Here is a 22,324-nt window from a genome sequence, read left to right on the forward strand (position 1 = left end):
TCCTGTCTGCCAAACCCAGATTCCTCTTTTCTTCTGCATCCTGACTTGGTTTCTAAAGTTATAAGGAGAATATAGTGCAGACATCTGTAAACTATGGCTGACTCAAGTCCGTAGAGCAGTTTGTCTACAAAATCTACCAGATAATACTACAATTATTATTATGTTCATTACAGAACTTCTTATCCACAAAGTCACCCAGCTAACAAAAACGGTCTTTGCAGAAGTCTTCATTGTGAGGGTTCCTTGTTCACATACATATGATTGTGACAGTCTGGGCATCTGAAACATGGAAGGTACATAGGAGTGCTTTTGGTTTTTTTAAAGACTGCCTTTTCTCTTCTAGCCCCCACTGCATCTCTTGGAGAAACAGCATTGCCAAACTGTTAAATTTAGATATTTCTTAAATAAATTTTAAATCGTCATACTCCAAACTGTCACAAAAACATAGATACAACATCATAGTAATGAATGTTAATACTTATGCCCCATGAGATCCAAAAAAGTATAGAAAAAATCAAGATAACTAATTTTAAAACTAGATACAGAATTACATTCTTAAAATTTTAAAATACAATTAAACAAGCACTTATTTATTGTGTAAGTAGAACATGGTTGAGGATATATCATAAGTTTAAACAGAAAAATCTTATCTGGTTTTACAGCAGGGTGTTTGATTTGTTTACTTACCTTTTTTTTTTCTTTTCCTGCATAAATTATATATAATAAACAAACTCAGAAAATGGTGAAACTTCTTTTGAAGGACATATGATGCAATTTCATTCTGCTCAACTCATTTGCTATAGTTGTAAAGTGGCCTCTTAAGAGACTGACCAAAAAAATTGTATGTCCTGTACATTTAAAGCAGGCGAATATATTCCTAAACTCATTTTCATGTATTTTAACAAATGTACACATTCACATCTACACTGAAAATATATATATATACACAACTCCTGACATAACACAGTAATGAGTTTCATAGGTTCTTACATAAATTGGAATATAGAACTAGAGAGAGCATGAGGGCATATATTTCAACTGTTTGTCTTTCTTCTTGTATCATGAGAGGTATCCATTTATCATATTTGCGACCTAAAGTGATGGGGTAAACTAGAATGTACAATAACCAACTAATTGAACTAACAGCATCACTTTATAGTTCATGAACTTGGTCAATAAAAGTAGCTGAATTAATAAATGCATTTGTGCAAGCATTTGAAAAAAAAACCCTCACAAAATAATAAAAGTTCACATGACCAAATAAAAAACAAAATCAGCATTAATCCCCTGACTGATAACCAATAGTTCAGAGAAATTAACTATCAGCACTGTTCATCATCACTCTGCTATTTATTTGTTTGCTTGTTTTCCGAGAACAATTTGTTCCTCAGTTTAGCCAAGGGATGTATATGGCATTAAGTCCAAGCTAGACAAATTCAGACTAATTATTCAAGCATTTTGTAATAAGGAAGGTAACTGACAACTGGAGTTACCTACCAACAGATCACGCATGATGTCCCAGATCCACAGTCTAGAAAAAGGTTTAATGCATTTTTAATAGATGCAGTTAAAATCGAATACTTGTGGACTTGATACATACATTATTAAATAAGTTACTGCTTTCCTTTAAATTGGTGTCCTTTTCCTTTAAAGCTCCCTCTACATTTATAAAAAGTGTAAGAACAATTGGGCACAGTTTGCAGCATTTTATCAAGCACACTGTAATGAGATAAGAGTTTGAAAGATTGGTATTAGAAGAAACTTTCAAGTATTAAACAAAGAATAATTTTAATAATAAAATATGGCATATTTTCCTCAAATAAATTGGTGTAGATCAAGAGCAAAACCATTCTTAAAACTGAAATGTACATTAAATGTTTTCCTCATATGCTACACAGGGTACTGTGGAAAAATGATTTACACATTCTAACGGAGGAAGCGATGAGCAGTCACATAGCTCGCCCAGTTCAGTACCCATGCCAGTCAATCTAGGGAGACATTAAAGGGAATGTAATGAACACTGCAAATCTATGAAAGCATACAATAAGAGCGCACAGGCTTGACTTAACCACATGTGAGTGATACAATTTCAAAACTTCATCACAGTCTCCTGTTTCTTCAGTATGCACTATGTGCACTACTCAGCAAAACTTAAGTGGGTACAAAGGTGAATATGAAGTAGTCCTATGACATTTTCTGCCCAATGCATTTTGTTTGCTTTAGATCAGAAAAATATATCCAGAGTTGAAAATGATGAGTTTTAAATGACATCTTGTGAGGTCAAGAATAGTGTAAGTGTTTAGTTTCTGTGCTTAGCATCAAAGGGAGCATAAGAGAGAAATTTCATTAGAGCTTTTTTGCATACTGGCTTGCCAAAACAGAAGTAGTAACACTGCATGAAACATGACAAAAGCTCAACCAATCAAACTGATAGCAAAACTGTTAAAGTCCTTTGGCATCAGGTCCTTTTCTCATTGCTTAGTTTTACTCTTTATATATCTTTCACTGCTGACACCAAAAATCTCATATAGAAACTGGACACCTGAAAATCAGACCAAACCCCAAAACACCAAACCCAAAGTAAACTGGTCATTCACAATTAGTCTCAGGAAGAACAACAAAAACAACCACCACCATAATCAGCATGCTAACTGAAATATGTTCAAAGCAAACAAATGGTGGTAGCTCTTCATGGAAGGATTATTTAACTTTTGAAACTCCTCTGCTACAGAATGGTAGTAATAAAAATGCATACAGCGTCATGAGAAGGCCGGACAAGTTAATGAAATTCACAGATGTTACTAAACATGCACCAGGCATATTTGGCTCAGTTGGTCCTTGGACTGTAGAGATAGAAGAGGGACCACTCATGGAGATACTATGTATGCCGTGTTCCTCTGCTGTTCCCTAGAGATTTACTGATAACCATCCACAGAGACAAAATACTATGCAAGATGTCTTTTCCTTCTGACCCAAAATGATAACTCTTATGTTCTTCCAAGCATTTAATGTAACGTATTTGAGTGTATCTTAGTGTTCATTGGCAGATAATAGTTTCAAGAACACATTAATTCTCTTTTGAGAAAGACCATCTCTCACTAAAAAACTTTCACTCTACTACTTCATCATAACTGTCAAAACCAGTTTGCCCTATGCAAAATTTTACACTGAAATTGTGCCAAGTTCAGCAAGCCCGTTGTTTTTCTACTAACTGCCCAGCAAAGAAAATTTAGAGACCATGCATGATTTCTTATTTTAAGAAAAATTATTTGAAGTTTACTTTAGTAATCTTGTGCTAATTGCTCATTTGGGATGGATCCCTTTCTCTCCGTGTGACTTAGTCTCTACTAGTCTTATTTGTAGCCAAATACACTCTTAGCTGGTTTATGAACAATCAAAAGCCAAGAAACATTCAGCATCAATTCATTTTATTTACTTTTCAGATTATACAAACGCATGTATCCAATAAATTCTAACATATGTACAACAGTTAAAATAAAAACTTAGCTGACTGCCTCCAGAAGACAAATCTGCATCCTGCCTACAATCTCCTGCACTGGACTAAAACCACAGGTGAATAAATCTACTTCATGGCTTGTCTACACCCACAGAATCATACCACTGCAGCTAAACTTATACTGGAATAATTATACCAGCATAAAAAGCCATTATCTTGATTTAATAATTTCAAAACAGGATAATAAACTGTAAGTAATTCACAGTAGGGATTCTATCAACTAAAAAAGAAAAGGACCAAAAATAGAAAATTATGCAAAGATCGTAAACTTATCAAATAGAGTAACCTCAAGTCTCCGTAACAGGTCAGCTCATTCATTCCCTAAATACTGCTGACACTTCAGAGTGCTCATATATGATAATAAGAAGTTTGCATTGCACCTTCCAGCATTACACAAAATTTACACCACCAGCATCTATTAGATGTTTACCATTTAACGCACCTCACTCCAGAAGATACTTATATGCACTATCATCTAAATACATTGAAAGAACTTTGGAACAAAAGCAACCTAGTACCCACGCTTTCCACCTTTCAGTCCAGCTTACGCAGCCATAGGCCAAAGCGTATTTCTGGAGCAGGCCATTAGGCTATGCACATCCCGGAAGATCTGGAAAGTCCAAGGTAATGCATATGCAGTTGCCCTATAAATGCTGAAATTCCATAGAGCAATAATCAATTGCTTTCAACACGTTAACCTTGGCACTGAAGAATGTTAAAGAACTACAGTAACAAGTCTTTAGCAAGAACTACGCATATGCAAATAGTAATTTCAGAGCTTAGAGTGTACTAAATCTTTCTTAATTTTCCCAAAGGCAGCAAACTTGATCCATGGATTCCACCCTTTCAAGCTTTACACACCTAAGGTGAGGAGACTGCAGAGACCTAAGCAACATAAGCAGAACAAATGGCAAAAATCAAATTAACTTAAGAAAGCTGGTAATTCATACCCTCTTTTAATTCGGTCATAATGGGTTTTATATAACATAGAACAGTACACATGGAAGTATACCAAAGCAAAATTGTACACGCACAGATTTTTGTTTTGTTTAATTAAAACAGAATAAATTAATTCCTTTAAATTGCATACGGGGAAACACATTGAAGTGACTTTCAATGAATTAGTGAACTAGTACTACTACTGTTTGAAAGACAGATAAATTATCTGATCTCCACTGACAAAGAAAAGTCTCTTAAAAGATAGTATCTCCCTATCCTGTGAGCTGAGACTTGGGGCCACTGTGTAGACACAGCACAGGAGCAAAAAGGAAAAGGAGACCTTTACCCAAAACAAGCTTTTGCACCTGCAATAGCATGAGTTCAAGTTGGGGAGGTGTGTGTGTGTGTGTGTGTGAATGCACAAGCCAGGGGATAAAGAGGAGAGGAGAAATTACTCCCAGAGTTATTAGGAAGATGGAAATATGCTTTCCTTTGTACAACTGTTCTCACCTTAACTTTAAATTCTGGTCTAGAGAGGAACTTAAATGTATAAAAGGACATTAAAAAAACAATTTTTAAATTTAAAAATACAAAAACTATTTCTTATCATATAGAACATTAGCTGCAACTTTCTCTTTACACAGGAGCGGAAAGGAAATAAGGCATTACTTAAATCTCTGTATGCTATCATACTATCCATTTTTCAGCAGATTTAGAAAGATGATGATGTAATATACTAAACATTATTTTAAAAATTGGAGGTTTTTTCCACAAAATGTGCTTTGGGCCATTGACAGTAAGAGGTCACTTTCAGAACAAATTTAACATTTGGGATATTCACAAAAAGTTATTAAATTTCATCTTAAGAATAACATGCTAATATAATATCCGAAGGGGGATCAGATTTCACACTTCAAAAAGGGTACAACTGAACTGAGTGTTCTCATCCTCTGCTAAAACCCAAATGTCAGTGACTCATCAAGTGGCATATGCTTTAACACAGTAGGATCACCAATTCTCCAGCCCAAGCATAAAAATTAAAACTTTATAAAGCATGAAGTAATTTTGTTGGCAGTTTTTCCCTTGACTCAGGAAATATTTGTGAATGTTGTGAATCTGCCATTTTATGGTTTGGGATTTTTACAATTTCTTTTTCCTCTTTTTGCAAGGGGGAGAGAGAGGAAGAGAACGCGAATGGCAGGAAATGGGAGACTTGTGAATTATTACTTATGTGCATTTTCCAGAGTGATATATTTAATCTTACCAACTTTGTGATCGCAATGTTTTAATGTACATATGCTTAAGACAACACACAAGAATGATACAATCTTATAGTAAGATTGTTATAAACAAATGTTTGGGGTTTTGTGCTGATCTCATTGAGCAGATTTTCTGTAATGCAAGAAATGCAGTTGCACAGATTCAGTTACTGACATAAATCATTCTCTAATTTGTTGATGGCGGGGTTGGGGAGAGAAGATAAATTTCTTTCAAAGTGCAAAGCAACATACAATTTGACCATTAAGTTCCCAAATGATGTGAGTCAACATTTTTTAAAAAGATTCTATCTATGGTGCTCTTCCAAGCATTGTTAGTAAAAATTCTAACTGCGTAATTGGTAAGAAGCACAGCTGAGGTCAGTAGAAGTATCTGCTGAGTCAAAAGTATTAAATCAAGTCTTTGTGTGCTAAGTGGTAACATCCAGAAATTGCTGTTAGAAATAAGAACCTCATTTTAGCAAACAGTGTATACACTACACAGAACTATACAAATGTGTGTGTGTGTGTGTATGCATTTTTTGATGGTTATTAAAGTTACACACAGAGTAACTGAGTTTTATGGGTGAATTCTGTAGATGTAAGTTACAATTCTTCTGAATACCCTTTGGCTGCTCAACAGCTTCTGGCTTCAGCTGCCAGAAAAATAAGCTAAGTAGACTATTTTTTTGCTTGGTAGCACAAGGTTTTCTTCAAATCAATGAGATTTCAAGCGGATTTCAAATCAATGAGATTTGAAGTCCACAGCAATGATCAAAATACAGTAATAAAAAAAAGGGAAAAAAAAACACTAAAAAGCCCTTCAAGGCACTATGAGGGAAGAGGAAATAGGGATGTTTTGACTTATTCTCCTCCTCCTAATTCCTGTAGATACACGCAAGGCAGTACGGCATCCAGCTTTATTCGCTAGAGCATGTAAATGGCACCTTAAGCCAGACAGAAACATGGATCAGACCAAGCATGTGCTGGAGACATAAAAAAGATGGAAGAAAAAATCAGTGCAGTATCTCAGATTTCTTTACACTTTCTATTGGTAGGAACTTGAGATGAGAGAGAAATCTTGCATATTGAACTGCTCTGAAACATACTAAGAAAGTCTTTAAATGACACCAGCTTTACCATTGTTAATTCATTATTAAACTACCTCTAGTAGTCTAGTCATGTTCCAAACTTTAGACTCTTGTTAAGGTCAAACTTTCAAATGCTTGATTTTAATCTCAGATAAGGAACATATCCTTATATAGCTTTAACAAATGTTACTGGGACAATTAAATGAGACTAGCATCATAAAACAGAACAATTCAAGAAGGTTTACATGGCAAAGCTGTTATCACCTGCATTCATAGCACCACATGAGTTCTATTCCCATATTTAATGGAATAGCATGCGTTCACCTTCCTCGTGAGTACAGATATGGAGTATTAATCAGACTAAATGTAACATCAATCTTTTTAATATATTATCACAAATTCATGAGAGCTGATCGCTAATCAAACTGACCAGCATCCATGCAAATAATAAATTCTGGGTCAGTTCAGAATGACAGTACTGCAACAATGCAAAGTATGATTCATAGATGTCAACAAATAAAATAGTATTTTATTTTCTATCCAGGGGTAGGAAGTTGAAAATAGGCCATCAGCTGATTACTAGGGCCTGTGCTTTTCTCTGGAAAACTTGTAATGACATGCAACTGCCAAGAGATTAAACTGAATCCAGGGCTTTCAGAGGTACCAGAGAGAATACTTTTTTCCTGCAGACTCTATAGCTTTTACAGTTGCTATATTAAACTTGCACCCTCGGTAATCATGGGTACCACCTACATATACTATATGAGTACAATCTCCTTACTTTTCAGGTAGCATTTATTTACAAATTATCCTGTAATTCCTGACGCAGGAATGAAGGGAGCCCGAATGACAGAAGTAGCCTTCTCAGATCAATTGTGTCAGAAAGGTTCTTCTATTATTATGCAGGAGGCTCAAAAAAAGTTCAATAGTTCTCTAGCCTTCAAAAGCTGAGAAATGAGTTTGTTTTCACTTTGCAGTTTAATTAACCACAGAAATTTCCAAGTGGTTAATGCCAGTTTTTTGTGAAGACGATTCTGCCAAGCCAAACAGCTAATCTGCTCTAGCTGAATTCCGACCAATCTTGTGTATCAGCAAGGTTTACCTGGTGAAGGCTACTGGCAAAGAAGTAACCCTTCTTTTTTGGAAATTTTATCTTACTTCTGTCTTAGTGAGTTATATCATTCAGTAAAAAAAAAAATTGAACTGTGAAAAGTACTTCATTTCAAGTCCTGGACACTATGTTTCATGGACTGTTTGTTTAATGCAGCATGCATCTGAATGGTTAAATCAGTATTACTTTCATAGCCCAATGCTTCATAAGCTTATGTTTCATTACAGATTGTACATGTGCTGAATTCTTGTCTAATGACCATGTAACAGGGCACGTTCAATTATTCTCTTTGGGTTTTAGAAAGAAACAGGAAGTTTGGCTATAAACAATGCAGTCATAGAATAAATTTCACCACAGCAAGTTCATCTGAAAAATATGCATTCTTTACAACACAGCCAGGAATGGCATTATGAGAACCAACATCCTGCTGCACTCAGGTTTGTTTTTTTTTATTTTGGTTTTTTTTTGTATTAATACTTAGGCAATATAAGAAAAAAACCTTTTTGTTAATACTGGATGTTTTGTGATGAGCATTACTTGAAAGATGTGGATAGTGAATCAAAAGCAGCTGCTAGAAACCACAAGATAAATAACAAGTTTGCTAAATTTAGTATATGTTATGAAATACATAGAGTGAAGGAAGAGTCAGTCGTTGTAAATTTTTATCAGCTGGGAAAGAATTACTATAGAATATTTCACTCTTTACTTATAAAATAAAGGAAAGATGACAGACAGGCAAAATATTTAATAGGCAGATGTCAGTTGATCTACACTAAAATTTAGGACTAAAATAAAACTAATTTTTGGTTACATTTCAGCTTTTAACTCCTTTTAATAATTTACAAAAATATTCACCTAAACTGTAGCGTTAATGAAATAAGAACAACTATTATTCTCTGGCTTCCAATTGTGCCTAGAAAAAGCAGAATATTATTATTACTATGCCGCATCTTTTAATTATTCTACAAATAGGGTAACATTTCAACTCCAGTATTAAATAAACAGAATACACTTGGATTATTAAAAGCATTTTCTTAAAATAATCAATAATGTTACAGTTCTTCACTAAAAGAGCTAAAAAATTGCTTTACTTAGCCATCTATTTAATCTTAACTATATTTAATATACTTAATGCCAAGGTTTTTTTTTTTTTTATTTTTCATATGGGAAAGAAAATACTTAAAAACATAATAATGACAGTCTGCAATTACAGATTGGATTAGGTTTTTCCCTAGGTTCTAGCTTCTAAAGATTCCAAGTATTATGTCATAGCAGAGATTCTGTGAAGTAGTTTACATCAAATGGGAAACAAAATGTCTATTTTTGAAAGACGGAGGTTGTCCAAAAATAATTAAATACATGTTTAAAAACAAACACTGCCAAGTAGCTGACACCCAAAATCTGACCTACCTAAAAACTGAAGAATTATTCTATCAGTTTTCAAATCTTGCCATTTACACCCACACAAATCTTGCCAATAAATGCACTTACAGAAATATGTATATACATTACAGCATACTTGTACACATTTGTCCTGGGCTGGCCTGATAGAGTTGGCCAGCAGAGGGAGCAGAAGTTAATAAACCTTTTTCCTAGAACAAAGATGAGAATCATTCATGCTATGTCAAACACGGAAGTAACTGAGAGCAACACCATCTTGGCTGTCCCATTAAAAAAAAAAATGTGGTAGAGAAAAAGACACTCTACGAAATGTTTTTGGTTGTTGGGTTTTTTTTTCCAAAGCAGATAAAAAACAAAAAACACAAACAAGTACATCAAGCTTACCTTTGCGCAAAAATATATGCATTTCTGTATGACAGAAAAATACATCCTTACCAGCAGCAGCAAAATACTTTAGAAAGTTGTCCTCTATAACATTAATCTATTGTTCTAAACACCTTTTTCTGCATTTTTGTTACTTATTTCAAAGTTTTTACCTGCAGGTTAATCTCTGCTTCATAGAAAGTTAAGCAGGAACAGTAGTGCCTCTCTGAGTCTATATCAGTCAAAACCACCACAAAGAACGTTGGCTGTTTTCTCTCTTTCGAAAGCTGCCATCCTCCAGGCTGGCAAAACTAATGAAACAAAAAAAGGAGACATATAGTTAAGCAGTAATATCAATTGTTTTAAGAAATATGAAAGATATTTTTAAACAAAGTAAAAGAACATTATCTGAAACAAGAAGCTCATTTCATTTAAAGTGAACATATGCAGGGTTGCAAAATTTGGAGAAAATGAGGAAAAACCCAATAGGTCTTGGAGTTGGTCAGATTGATATAAATCTAGCTCTACAGACATCAAGGGAGATATAATAAACTCTACAAACTGAAGATGTGTTCCATTCAACTCAGTATTCAAGATCATCTTGCAGGATTTATAATTTCTTCACGTATTCTCCATTGATTTATCTAATCATAGATATTCCACTTACACCTACTTGCAAAATTATTCAGTACTTACTCCTACAAAAGACTATTCATAGAGTAATATTTTTCATCCATTTATTGATTACCTTTATAAACTTTATTGTGAACATTTGAAATCTTGTAAAAGGTCATATCATAGCAGCGATATAAGTTTTGCCACCCCTGTGAAAAATACGCTCAAGTTTTGTGACTTTGTAAGTCTCAGGGACAAAGAAAATCATTTGCTTCTCAGACTCAAGGAGGCTGCAGTTCTCCAAATACTTCATATATACTTAGAATACTACATGGTTCCCTGCTCTTGCAGCAATGAGCAGACTAAATATGTGCAATACTTAAAACACACATCAAATAAGCCTAAGTCCTTTCAGTATTTGATCCTTCAAGCTAACCAGGGCTGTGGCAGTGCAAGTCACCAGAATCGAAGACAGCGATTCTGACCTCAGAACAGGCATGCACAAGCAGCATGAACAAAAAGAGAACTACAGCTCAAAAGCAAAGGGAAAGGTGTAAGGTTTTTCTTCTTTTTTAAATGACTGGAGTACAGCATCGGTTAATAACTTGTTCCCAGTAATGGAAGAGAGTGCTGAAATTCAGGAATCGGTTTGCTGAAGATTTTTGAGATGGCCTTTATGGAATTTTGTATTCACTGCTTCTTTTCCTTAAGGCTGAAGTCACATACATGAAAAATTCACAAGTACATTATTATTAGCAAAATTATAAACTTAGAGTTTACATGGGGCAAAAATAATAGCCCCTGTATGTATTAGGAATAATTAAAAAACCTCCAAACATTTCTAGAATTGTTAAACAATGCAGATACCAAAGGAACCAGAGAGATAGGTCAAAATGTCATTTTTCCAGCAATTGCTTCTTTCCCCTGGACAGCTGCTAAAAACTGAAAGAGCATGAAGAGTAAGTTGTAAACAAACATTTACTACAGATTCATCTTTAGAACCTCTACAATAAAACCTGGGTAGTCTTAGGTGAACAGCAGTTAAAACTCTGCCTCTGATATACAATTTATTTTATGATCCTTTTGAAGATTTTATAGGAAAATCTTCAAAACCAAAGTTTTCTCATGTTACATTCTTCATATTCTAGATAGTCAGCTTAACACTTCTGAGTCTGTATCCTTAGAAGTGCTAAGCACCCCCTCCTGCATCTGAGAATAACTGTACTTTGAGAAAAGGATATCAAAAAGTACTTTGAGAAAAGACATCCTAGTCATTCCATGCTAAGCATCCAGTATTAGTCCATGATTTTGATAATACTGGCCTAATCTCCCTTTGTTTTTCATCCCATGTCAGTTAAGAAAAAGAAGATACCACTATTAATCTTGTAGGACTGCTATAAAGATAATGTAATATGGTTGATATATACAGACATTATAACAAAAGCATCATTAAAAAGTTTGACAATAAAATCATTAGAGTTCTGTATGTATTGCAGAGTTTAGGTGGTGTGTGGTAAATGAAGCTTGGAATTTGTAGCTCAAATAAGATAAAAACCCCAAAACTCTGAATAGCTATTTGTTCAATGAGTATAAGCAAAAATGCAAAGAATGCAGTAAGATTCTTTTAATAAGTAAAACCTTTCCATGGTATACCGTTAAAATTGAATCATCCATACAAAGTAGGTCACATTAAGGTTCCTTATGCAGTCCTAGTTCTGGCACTTCTTAAGCTCCAAATGCTTGAGTTTACAATCTTAACGTTCTTTCAGATCTGCCAAGTCTACCAGTTCTGACAGGAGATCCTTGCTGGTGCCATTGCCCTTTAGCTTTACAGGTAGTTTCCCATCTCACACCTGTAAGTAGCAATCTATCCGATTTTTGATTGTCTGGAATTCCTGGACAAGGGACCATTCTGGACACACCAAACACGCCCCTACTAAAGGCACAGAAGAGCTGGTATATCCAAATAATCCACAAACAATGTATTCTGTGCCCAAATGACAAATACGTGAGCTTGGGATGTGTGGCTTATGCATAGCTGATTTTCACATGACACACAAAATCTACCAATTTTGAACTTTGAGGTATTGGTAGGTTCATTTTGAATATACTTTTTGTATTTATTTTGAAATAAAATAAATTTTAAAAACATTCTTTTTATTGTAATAAGCCATTATTAGCAGGTCTACTGTATACAATTTATACCAACATCTGCCCTGTAAACTGAGAAATGCAAAGGGAAAACCAACAGCTAAATTTTTAACTATCAGAAGTGACTGTTCATCTGGGTAGGCTGCTCTCAGTAGCAATCTCTCAATCTTTATGCATGTCTAAACCCTACTCATGTCAGTGAGAATTCTTCGCGATTTCAAAATGATCTTGTGTATAACATATGCTTTCTAGATTTAACTGTTTTACTAGAAAACAACAATTAGTGATTGTTAAGGAAAACAGCTGAAGTAGAGTACACCCACTGGCTACACAGAGAATCTGTGTTTTCAAATAAACTGGAAGGAATTTATAAATACAGTGATTGAGGATAAAGACAACATGCTCCTCCAAGTAATTAAACAATGAATGATTCTCAGTTTCCTTAAAATAAGGTAATAAACATTAGCATAATATTTGAAAGGCAAACAACATTGAGAAGAACTTTCCAAATTAGTATAAATACAAGCTACTATACAGTATGAATACCAGCACAGTCTGGCCACTAAGAACAGGAAAATGTTTCCTTACCAAATCAGATGTTATACCAAAACAGACAAAAGAACCCTTGCGAATATAATCCAAAGGTCATGTGCTGCCTCAGTAAGCAAGAAAAAAACCCAGAAGTTCAAAAATGAACACACTCCCATATTGTTTCACTTATTTACCAGAATTCTTGGAACCAGAATGTAGCTTCTATCAAAGACACTGAAAATTAGAAAGAATCAGATTGTCCAACTCACTATTTATAGAAATAAGCCTCTAATGGTGGTGAGTGCTTCAAATCAACTCCACATTACAACTGATTGCCTTCTAAAATCTGATGCAAATATCCAGAAGTTGTGCTGAAGAATACGTAACAAACATCTTATATTCAAGGTGCTGAAATTTCAAGCATTCTTTGAAACTGCAGGTGCCCAATGAAGCAAAGAACTTGCTCTTAATTATTCCCACAAATGCTTTCAGACTAAACAAGAAACCAGACAGATTTAAAAATGACGCACAGTGTTTTAAAACAGTGTAGCTGAGTTTGTTACCTTTAAAAATTTTGTATGTCATCACCACAAGCTTCTCTCTAAAGTCTAGACATAATTAATGAATGTTTAAAAGTGACATTTGTTTCTTCTTATTTTTATAAGCCAAAAACATTGTCTTTGCTTGATTCATAAATTTGTTCCTTCTTTCCTACCTAGAGCCATAGCTGTACTCCTACTCCTTCTCTTGCCTTTTAAAATAAACCATTTGCATAAATCATATAGCATATACCTTAGATATATTGTATATAGCTTTGGTGTCTGGAATCACAGAATCATAGAATATCCTGAACTAGGAGGGACCAATGAGGATTGAGCCCAACTCCTGACTCCACACAGGGCAACCTAAAAGTTAAACCATGTATCTAAGAGCATTGTCTAAACAGTTCTTGAACAACGACAGGCTTGGGGTCATGACCACTTCCCTGGGGAACAGTCTAAAGTCTGTTGAAAAATCGAAGACAATGTAAAAATAGTCACAATTTCTATTAAAGCACTGGAGGAATTAGCATGTAGGAAGAAGGCTTACTGGATACCGTGGAAGTAAAGACTAAATACTATTATTGTAGTGAACAGTATTTATATAGTGTTCAAGTCTCGTTACAGAAACATTTTAGTCATTTGTAACCTTACCATCGCAGACTATATTATTTGCCCTCCATATCTGTTGATCAGAAATTACTTATTTGCTGAATTGCATGTTAGAACTCTGTCATTTAACTCTGGGCTTGCACCCTGAGCCCAACCAAGTCCATAACAAAAACTTGAACCAATACTCTAGTTGGGTGTGTGTAGCTACAGACGGGAAGACTGCTCTCTCTGCACTTTACATTGTTTTCTGTATCAACAATCCAGTCAGCTTTCCATCAGAAATCCACTACCTTTGATGGCACTACCAAAGTAGAAAGGGGGAAAAGCTTGTTCAGGAAGTTTATGACATGATACATTCTTTGCAGGTCATCTGTTGAAAACATTTTGAGAGTTTATACAAAACAGAAGACAAGGAGCGTGACATACCATTACAGAACACTGCACTTAAATAATCAAATATTTAAAGTATATTGTCACATTATATATTTTCTTCAAAATACATTTGTGCACTTGTTTCTTGTTAAATAAAATCCAAAGCTATCTAGATGCACACAAAATAGAAAATATTTGAACTCTATTGACAAGACTTGAATTAGAAGAACCCAAAATGACTTCAGAATTTAAAACATCTGACACAGATATCCACCTTCCATTCTAGTTTAACTCTTTCACCAAACATTTGATTCTCCCTTGGTTCTCTCTGGGCATAGAGTTTCATTTTATTAAGTCTGCTCCTGTAGGCTTTCTTTTACTTTTCAAATAACTGTGCTTTGTTTTTAACATGTATCATCATCATCTTTTCTACAAACCTCCCTGAAAATAAAGGACCATGTTCTGGACATTATGTGAAGGAAGTTTGTTCCATCTGGACTTGCGTGACCCAGCACCAGCTGCTGAGTATTTCACCATTTCACATTCACTTATGTATGGTATTTTGGCAAAGGGATTTTTCTTTTTCAGATATGTACCTCTACTTAAAACAAAAGAGAACAATTACAAAGCTCACTAGCATAATAAAAAAGCAATGTAATGAAGCTGTAAATCTGAGGAAATGATCGACACTTTGGGGGTATCTCTGAATGTAAACAGAATACAAAATATATGCTGAATTTTATAACATCTTCCTGCCTTTCAACATCTTGTATCTTAACAAACTGCATATTTATCCTTAGCCTAGTCTAAAATAAAACTAGTGCATTTAAAGTATACTCCAGATTATTTCCAGGTAAAAGCCCGTTTCAAGTGTTGTAAAAGATTCTGATGACCAACTGTAAATAATTAAACTCACTCAAAGAAAAAAAATAGCTTTTAATCATAAAAGAAATACAAAGGCCTTTTCTACCCTGGAATGCACTGAAATACGGAGTTCCCCAAGATGAACCTTTACACAGCCACCTCGTGGCACCCGTGAACTGCTGGAACCTGCCGCCAGGATCTCCCACAAAGGTACGTGCAAACCAGCTGCCCACTTCTCTCGCCCAGTCCAGTCAGAGGCTGGCAGGGTGCTGAAGCCAGAAAAGAGGTTAAGAAGCCAACATTAATATGGCTTTCTAAAATAAAATAGGCTTTCTAACCTATGACATCAGAGACAGAGGAAAGGCGAAAGAAGTGTAGATACATAGTGGTCATTTCAAGTCAAGGAACTGCTTTCTCCCCTTAGCAAATCGAAAAAACACTCTCAGGTGCCTGCACATGCTTGTATTGGATACTACCTGCCCCTTAGCCTCTCACACCTGAAATTGGTTGAAATACTTTGGGGAATCACATTAGAAGCAGCAGGAGGGTTGTTTGTGACTATAGGTGACATTACTGTCCAAGAGGAGTTTCAGCTGAATAATCTTTCCCCTCCTTGCCTGGGACAGACTCCCCATGTACTCTGGACCGTCTCAGTAGTCAGCTCCTCAGTCAAATGTAAAAACCATGTCAAGAAAGACACTAAGAAACGCTTCCCCTCAGAGAAAAGATCCTCGACCACATTCTTAGGCTTCCTAAGGCTGAAAGATCTCTCAATGGCACTAATCCTGCACAAGTGACAGAGGAGGTATTCTCTAATTTGAGCTACAGATTAAAGTGATCCTTAATAATCAGATGCTCAAGCTTGTCACAGAGACCCTGCAGCAAAAGTCAAACAAAAGAAGGAAAGTTAAAATATTTCGGAACATCTCAACTAAAATCAGTTAATTCATCCTCAAAAACCACAGAGATGGAGAAGTCTTTTCCCGAAATTCATCAAGAACTAGGTTAACCTCCACCATGTACTAGTGAATATATAAGCCTGAGTGTACATCTACACATGCACATGAAAAAAATCAGTTCCAAGTTAATTGCTTTGCTTTTTTAAAAACCTCATAACATTGTGTAATTTTAAACACCTTTCCACAATGAACGCTATGCTGAAAACCCAAACTTGTAAAAAGATTTCTACAAGGACTGTATTCCTAGTTTGGCTTTTGAAAAAATACTTGAACTGGCTTTTAGAAAGAAAACTACACCTGCCAGGAAACCAGTTTCTTTTTCAGCTTTCAGAACACTTAATATCTCTATCCCAGTGGCTTATTAAAAAAAAAAATTTTTTTTTTAAATCTGTCAAATATCTTCTGACTATTTCTGAACAAAACCAACTTAGATTACAGATGTGGTGATTTCTGAATAACTATTGTATGCTAATGCCTTTATTTCAGAAATAGTACAGGATTAATTATGACATTCTGAATGAGGTTTTCTTCTCAAAACAAACTTCCGACATTTTTATTCTAATCATGTTTAGTAAGAAAGTGAAATTAGTGTGCTTGTGCAAATAATTAATAGTTTGGACTTTTTATTCATTTATTTAAACCACGCTCCCTCCTCTTGTTTTTAGCCAAGTGCCCATCAAGATAATCTTATGGCAATTTAAAAATTCTGAGACCCTTGGACCCAGAATCTTTTTTTACCACCACCCCCAACACACCTACCATGCTCTGGTCTATCTCAGGCAAAGAGAGTGAGACAGCTGTGGACAGTAACCAGAAATTCTCAGATGCACATCAATATGTCAAACCAAACACAAATACATATTTGCAGATATTTTATGGCAGAGAATTTTTTTTTTTTAACACACATTCTAAACTTCATCAAAAAATTAAAAAGTCATAAATTTAAACTCTCGGGACTTGCAACTGATATTCAGGAACGCATACCCTGTCTTCAAAATTTCTCCTACAATAACTGCTGCCAATGCAATATTGCCAATTGCAATAATTGCTGCCAACGACACCGTAAGTCAAAAGAATAGTGAGAAGTCTGGATACTAAATATTCAGCGTGACAGCAGAAAAGACAATTTCAAAGCAGCAATAAATTCAAGTGAGGCATGAGTTCAGTAAATTTTACTTTAATCTGAAGAATACAGGTCTATAGTGAATGAATTGTGTTTGGTTATGAGACAAAAAAGACAGTACGGGTGGAAAATATCTGATATTTAGAATATTCCTGAAACAACACTGAAAGGAGGACACTGAAAAAAAGTATCGTTATCAAAGAAATTCATTCTTTGTATTAAATGCTTGTGTTTTAATTTTCAGCAGGAAATGGATAAAGAAGCTTCTTTGTGCCTCTTAACCCATTCAACAACCAGTGCTCAGGATTGGTTTCCAAAATGCATTGTGACACTTTCTAAGACAATGGTTAATTTGTTTTGGGTTTTTTTTTTTCTGTTTTTACTGATCACTGCCTATACACTAGAGGAGATTGGTAGTCATCTGAGGTATACAAACCTAGAAAAACAGTTTCTATTAGAAACATAAATGAGCATCTTGCACATATTTAATTTATCAGTCAAGCATGAAATATTAGCCTTACTTAATGCACTCTTTTTTCTCTCCCCCTCTCTCCCCTGCCTTCTTTCTTTCTCCTTCGACAGTAGTAGCATCGTGTCACAACAGCAGCCATAAGCTTTTTCAAGTCTTTAATGACTTCCCAACTCATTTTCTAGATAATGCTATAAACTATCTTTCAAAAGATATACAGCATGTACAAGTATAATTATTGCATTGGTTGAATGTAAAAAAAAAAGTACAGTAGGGTAATTAATGTACATCACTCAACAATTACAACTGGCACACAGTAAGCTATTTATATGATCATAAATTTTGATTTGACATTTCAATGCTTAAATATTCCTCCAGAGGAACTGGTCAATGTTATATAAAATACTACTGTAATACACAAAATCCTCATTATCTTATTTTTATAGCTTACACCTACACAATCGGATATTAAACCACACTGTTAATACCATATCCAGCCTTGCTGCCATGTTTGAAGATCCATTCTGTTGCTCTCTAGCAATTGTAAAAAAAAAAAAGTGCAAGCAGCCTTGTGTTAAGATTTTTGCATTCATGATCTTATAACTCCTTAGAACATATCTACCAGAAAAGGTTTTGGCGCATGGGTGTAGGGGTGTGTGCAAGTATGTGGTAATGCAGTGTACACTAAAAAGAACATTGATCTGAACTGACAGAGGCCTAGAAACTAAAAGGCCTGTGACTGCTACAGCAAAATAGACTTAGAGATTTAAGAGAGATGCCAACAGCCTCAAGATGACAAAATACAGAACAGGAAGTCTTGAAATATGCAAATGAATTAAAAAGTCAGAATTTGCTCTTAAAATAGAGAGCAGAAATTAGACTAGAACATATGCTTATAGAACAAACCACAAAAAGGATAATATATACCTTAAAACCCCTGAATAAAATGCACTCGGTGCAAACAAAATGATAATCAATTTCTTTTTGAAATATACCCCTTCACAATGGAACTCTCAAACTCACTTTGAGTTCCAAAAAGCGCCCAGGAGGAGCAGCAGAACAAATGACAGGAAACCAGATCAATATAAGCAGTGGGCTGCAAGTTAGCGAATGTAATACCAGGAAGGGCTATATGCTTCCAGATCTGGCTCTCAGGGAGCTTGTTCCAAAGCTCCCATGTTTTATATAAAATCTCCATATTTTGGGGTAGGTGATACTCAACCCAGCAGGATTCTGCTAACTTCTGCATCTCGCCTTGCCTGATACTTCCCCTCCATGGACTGAAACAAACGGGTTTCCTGAGACCAGATGAAAGTCTTCTGGTCTAACCATCCTCTAGAAATAATGCCAGCAAAATGGTGGTGCCATCTATCCCAGTCAATTATCGTTAACTCTTTTAATCATTTTGGACACCAGACATCAAGCTAAAATACATTAATTACCTTAACCTGTCCTACTCAGAATTTTATTTTCAAATCCAAGCACTGTTAATTCACTGTGCCTCCAAGATCTGGAACACGGACAACACTCACCCCAAGCAATTTTGTCCTGGTTTCGGCTGGGATAGACTTAAATTAAACCACATTAAACCACGACACGCTTTCTGCCAGTTTAGCCCAGAGAGAGCGTGTCCCGCCCAATGTCAACGCTTACACCTAGTAAGGGGAAATCCAGGGAAAGGAGGAGGGGATGGCTGGCATGGGGAAGGGGCTTTTGGAAAGCCTGGGGATGTTTAAATGGGTTGGCAGTCACCTAGCCCAGCATGAGCCCCTCTAGCCATGTGAATAGTAGAAGGCCTGAAAAGAGAGCGCGTCCATGACCACATCCTACAACCTGCCACCTTGCCAAACGCGCACTCTCAGCAACCACTCCCACCAGCCACTGCACTGCTCACCATCGCCCTCAAATGGATCGGAGATGCAAGGGACAGAGATAACTACAACAGTTCACTGCACCAAAAGCTTTATTCAGCTAAGGGAACTTAAATTAAAAATAAGCAAAGGAAATTACAGAAAGGGCAGTATATTTCTGGTCTGTTCATTTTGGGAGTTTAACAATACTTCTTATACGCCTCATGTTACTATTTCCCCACTTGCGGTCACAATGAATTTCCCCTTTTGCAGATGTGAGTTTCCACAAAGAAACAGAAGAGAAAGTACATAAACATAGGAAAATGAAAGGCGGCTAAAAAATCTCACAACGAAACATCTTCTCGTGTCAGTGAAAGCCTAGACTAGGACCTGAAATAAATAAAAAAAATTTACTGGATTGCGATATGGATGTATCCCATTAATGAAGTTCCGTACATTGGCTGCTACTACTGAATTTTACATTTCCACAGTGTTAATTAAGAAAAATATGAAATGCATTTCCTGTCAGCACTCTCAACAAGAACACAGTAAAATTAGCATGAAAAAACAGCTGAAAAGTTTGGTGCTTTCCATTGAGCTTCAGTTTCCTGTGCAGAAAAATGGGATCAACAATATGAGAAATACTTGTCCTCTCTTCCCACAAAACTGAAGCCTGTATTATAACCAGTGGGCATTACCTCTAGACTGCATTACAGGAGGTCTTTAATGGGTGTGGTAAGAGAGTTTGTCTGGCAAAAGCTGCAGTATAAACAAAAAGGCTTTGTGCCACTGTAGATGCTTTCATGTGCACTGTTGGCATGCCAGTAAACAGCTATTTTGATGAAGAGACTGTATTTTTTCCAGGTAGGTTAGCAGAATTTAGCAGTTTCTGAACTAACAAGATAGTAAGAGATTCCAAAACTTGTCAAAATGAAACTTCAGAGAGGTTTGGCATTGAGAAAATTTGTACTTGTAAGTTCCTATTTAATAATGGTAATCGCTTTTCCTCCCTTTTGGCATTTCTCCAGTGTACTCATGTTTGGAAGACATCTTAAACTTGAGTTTTGCATAATCACCAGGAGACTGCAACTTGTACGTTCTCCTCTCTCCACCACATGATAATTAAAACAGAGCAAAATAGAACACTAGAAGTGTTTATGGGGAGCATGCTTCTGCCGTAAGATGTTACTGAAATTAAAAAAAAAGAATTTAGAAGGGAGAACATGAGAACCTCTGATGAAATTCAACATTTGCAAACAGACTGGCTCAAGTGACTTGCATGCAAGAGAAAAGAACCGAGGAGCTCTTCACCACTAAAGTTAATATTCCACAAGTTTTCCAAAAGGGGGAAATCCCAGGGGCCTAGAGACTGCAGACATTATTCCTATGCTTTAAAAGGGTAAAAAGAAAGTCCATAGGAAATTATAGACTAGTTCAGCACAACAGTCAACTCAGGTAAATTAACAGAAGGTAATTTGAAGCTGTATCAGAGACAAAAAGCAAGGATACAAATAGAATGATGACTGTTTCTGTAGAAAACTAGCCATTAAAACAATTTTTTGGCAGTGGGGTAATAGAAATACAATGCAGCTAATAAATGCAACCACAACCACATGGTATACTTGGACTTTTTTCTTTTTTTCTTCTTAAGGATATTTGATTTGATGCTTTGTGACAATTATATTTTAAAAGTACATTGGATGACATTAGTATGGCATATATATTCCATGGATTAAAAGACTAGCTTGCTGACAGACTGGAAAAGATAACAGCAGAGACACACATCAGTGAAACCACCTCTATTGAAGAAGCATTATCTAATTCCCCACCCTCCTCCCAACTAAAAAGCCTCATTCTTTCCCACGTGTCATTACTGGCCAGTCACAGAAATGCGAAGAAAATCACTTTAGAACATGGTGTAGACAATGCAGAAAAGTTTTTTCCAAATAAGACAAAAAAATAAAAAAGGGGGGCTGGAAAGTGTCATATCATCAGTTTAAAAGAGCTCAGCCTTTTTAGTTTATTGCAGAGAGAGTTGAGAAGCACTTTAGAGAATAGTAATATATAGATAACGTGTTTGCTAGTAAGAGGATTTCAGATAAGTGTTCCAGATCCAGTGTATTACAAGATCCAGAAGTCATCATCATAAAAATTCAAACCTCAAAATAAGATGTCACTCTCTAGTCAGCGAGGGGGATGGAAAACTGGAACAGGTTATCAGGGTAAGCATTAGGCTCTCCTCAGATGGCGTCCTTCAACAAAATGGAACAGCTTTTGGAAGAAATTATTCAGTCCATATGTGTCAGTGCAAGTCAGCCCAGACTCGTGTGGGACCTGGAAATCTGTATATGAAACCTCTTGTTCTTTCCTTTTCAGGGCCTGAACATGCTCATAACACTTGAAGCTCTACATTATGATAAGATTATAATCAGATCTCATACTTCAGAGCTTCAACCATTCAAGCATAGAGATTTAGACAGAATTTCCACCCGAATACCTAATTGGACATCCCAATTTTTGCAAGAGAGCCAGCGGCAGCAATCCAGCACTTCATGGGGCTG

The 22,324-nt window shown here is 35.7% G+C and overlaps 1 protein-coding gene across 1 annotated transcript in view; it reads right to left on the bottom strand.

Annotated features, from left to right (window-relative positions):
• SBF2 (SET binding factor 2) overlaps window positions 1-22,324 on the bottom strand; it is a 320,494-nt gene that overhangs the window by 151,488 nt on the left and 146,682 nt on the right. The window contains exon 7 of the mRNA XM_075163145.1: window positions 9,852-9,989. Coding sequence (XP_075019246.1) covers window positions 9,852-9,989 — 138 coding nt within the window. The remainder of the gene's footprint in view (window positions 1-9,851; window positions 9,990-22,324) is intronic.

Source organism: Calonectris borealis, chromosome 14 (genome assembly GCF_964195595.1).
Source record: "Calonectris borealis chromosome 14, bCalBor7.hap1.2, whole genome shotgun sequence".
Lineage (NCBI taxonomy): Eukaryota > Metazoa > Chordata > Aves > Procellariiformes > Procellariidae > Calonectris > Calonectris borealis.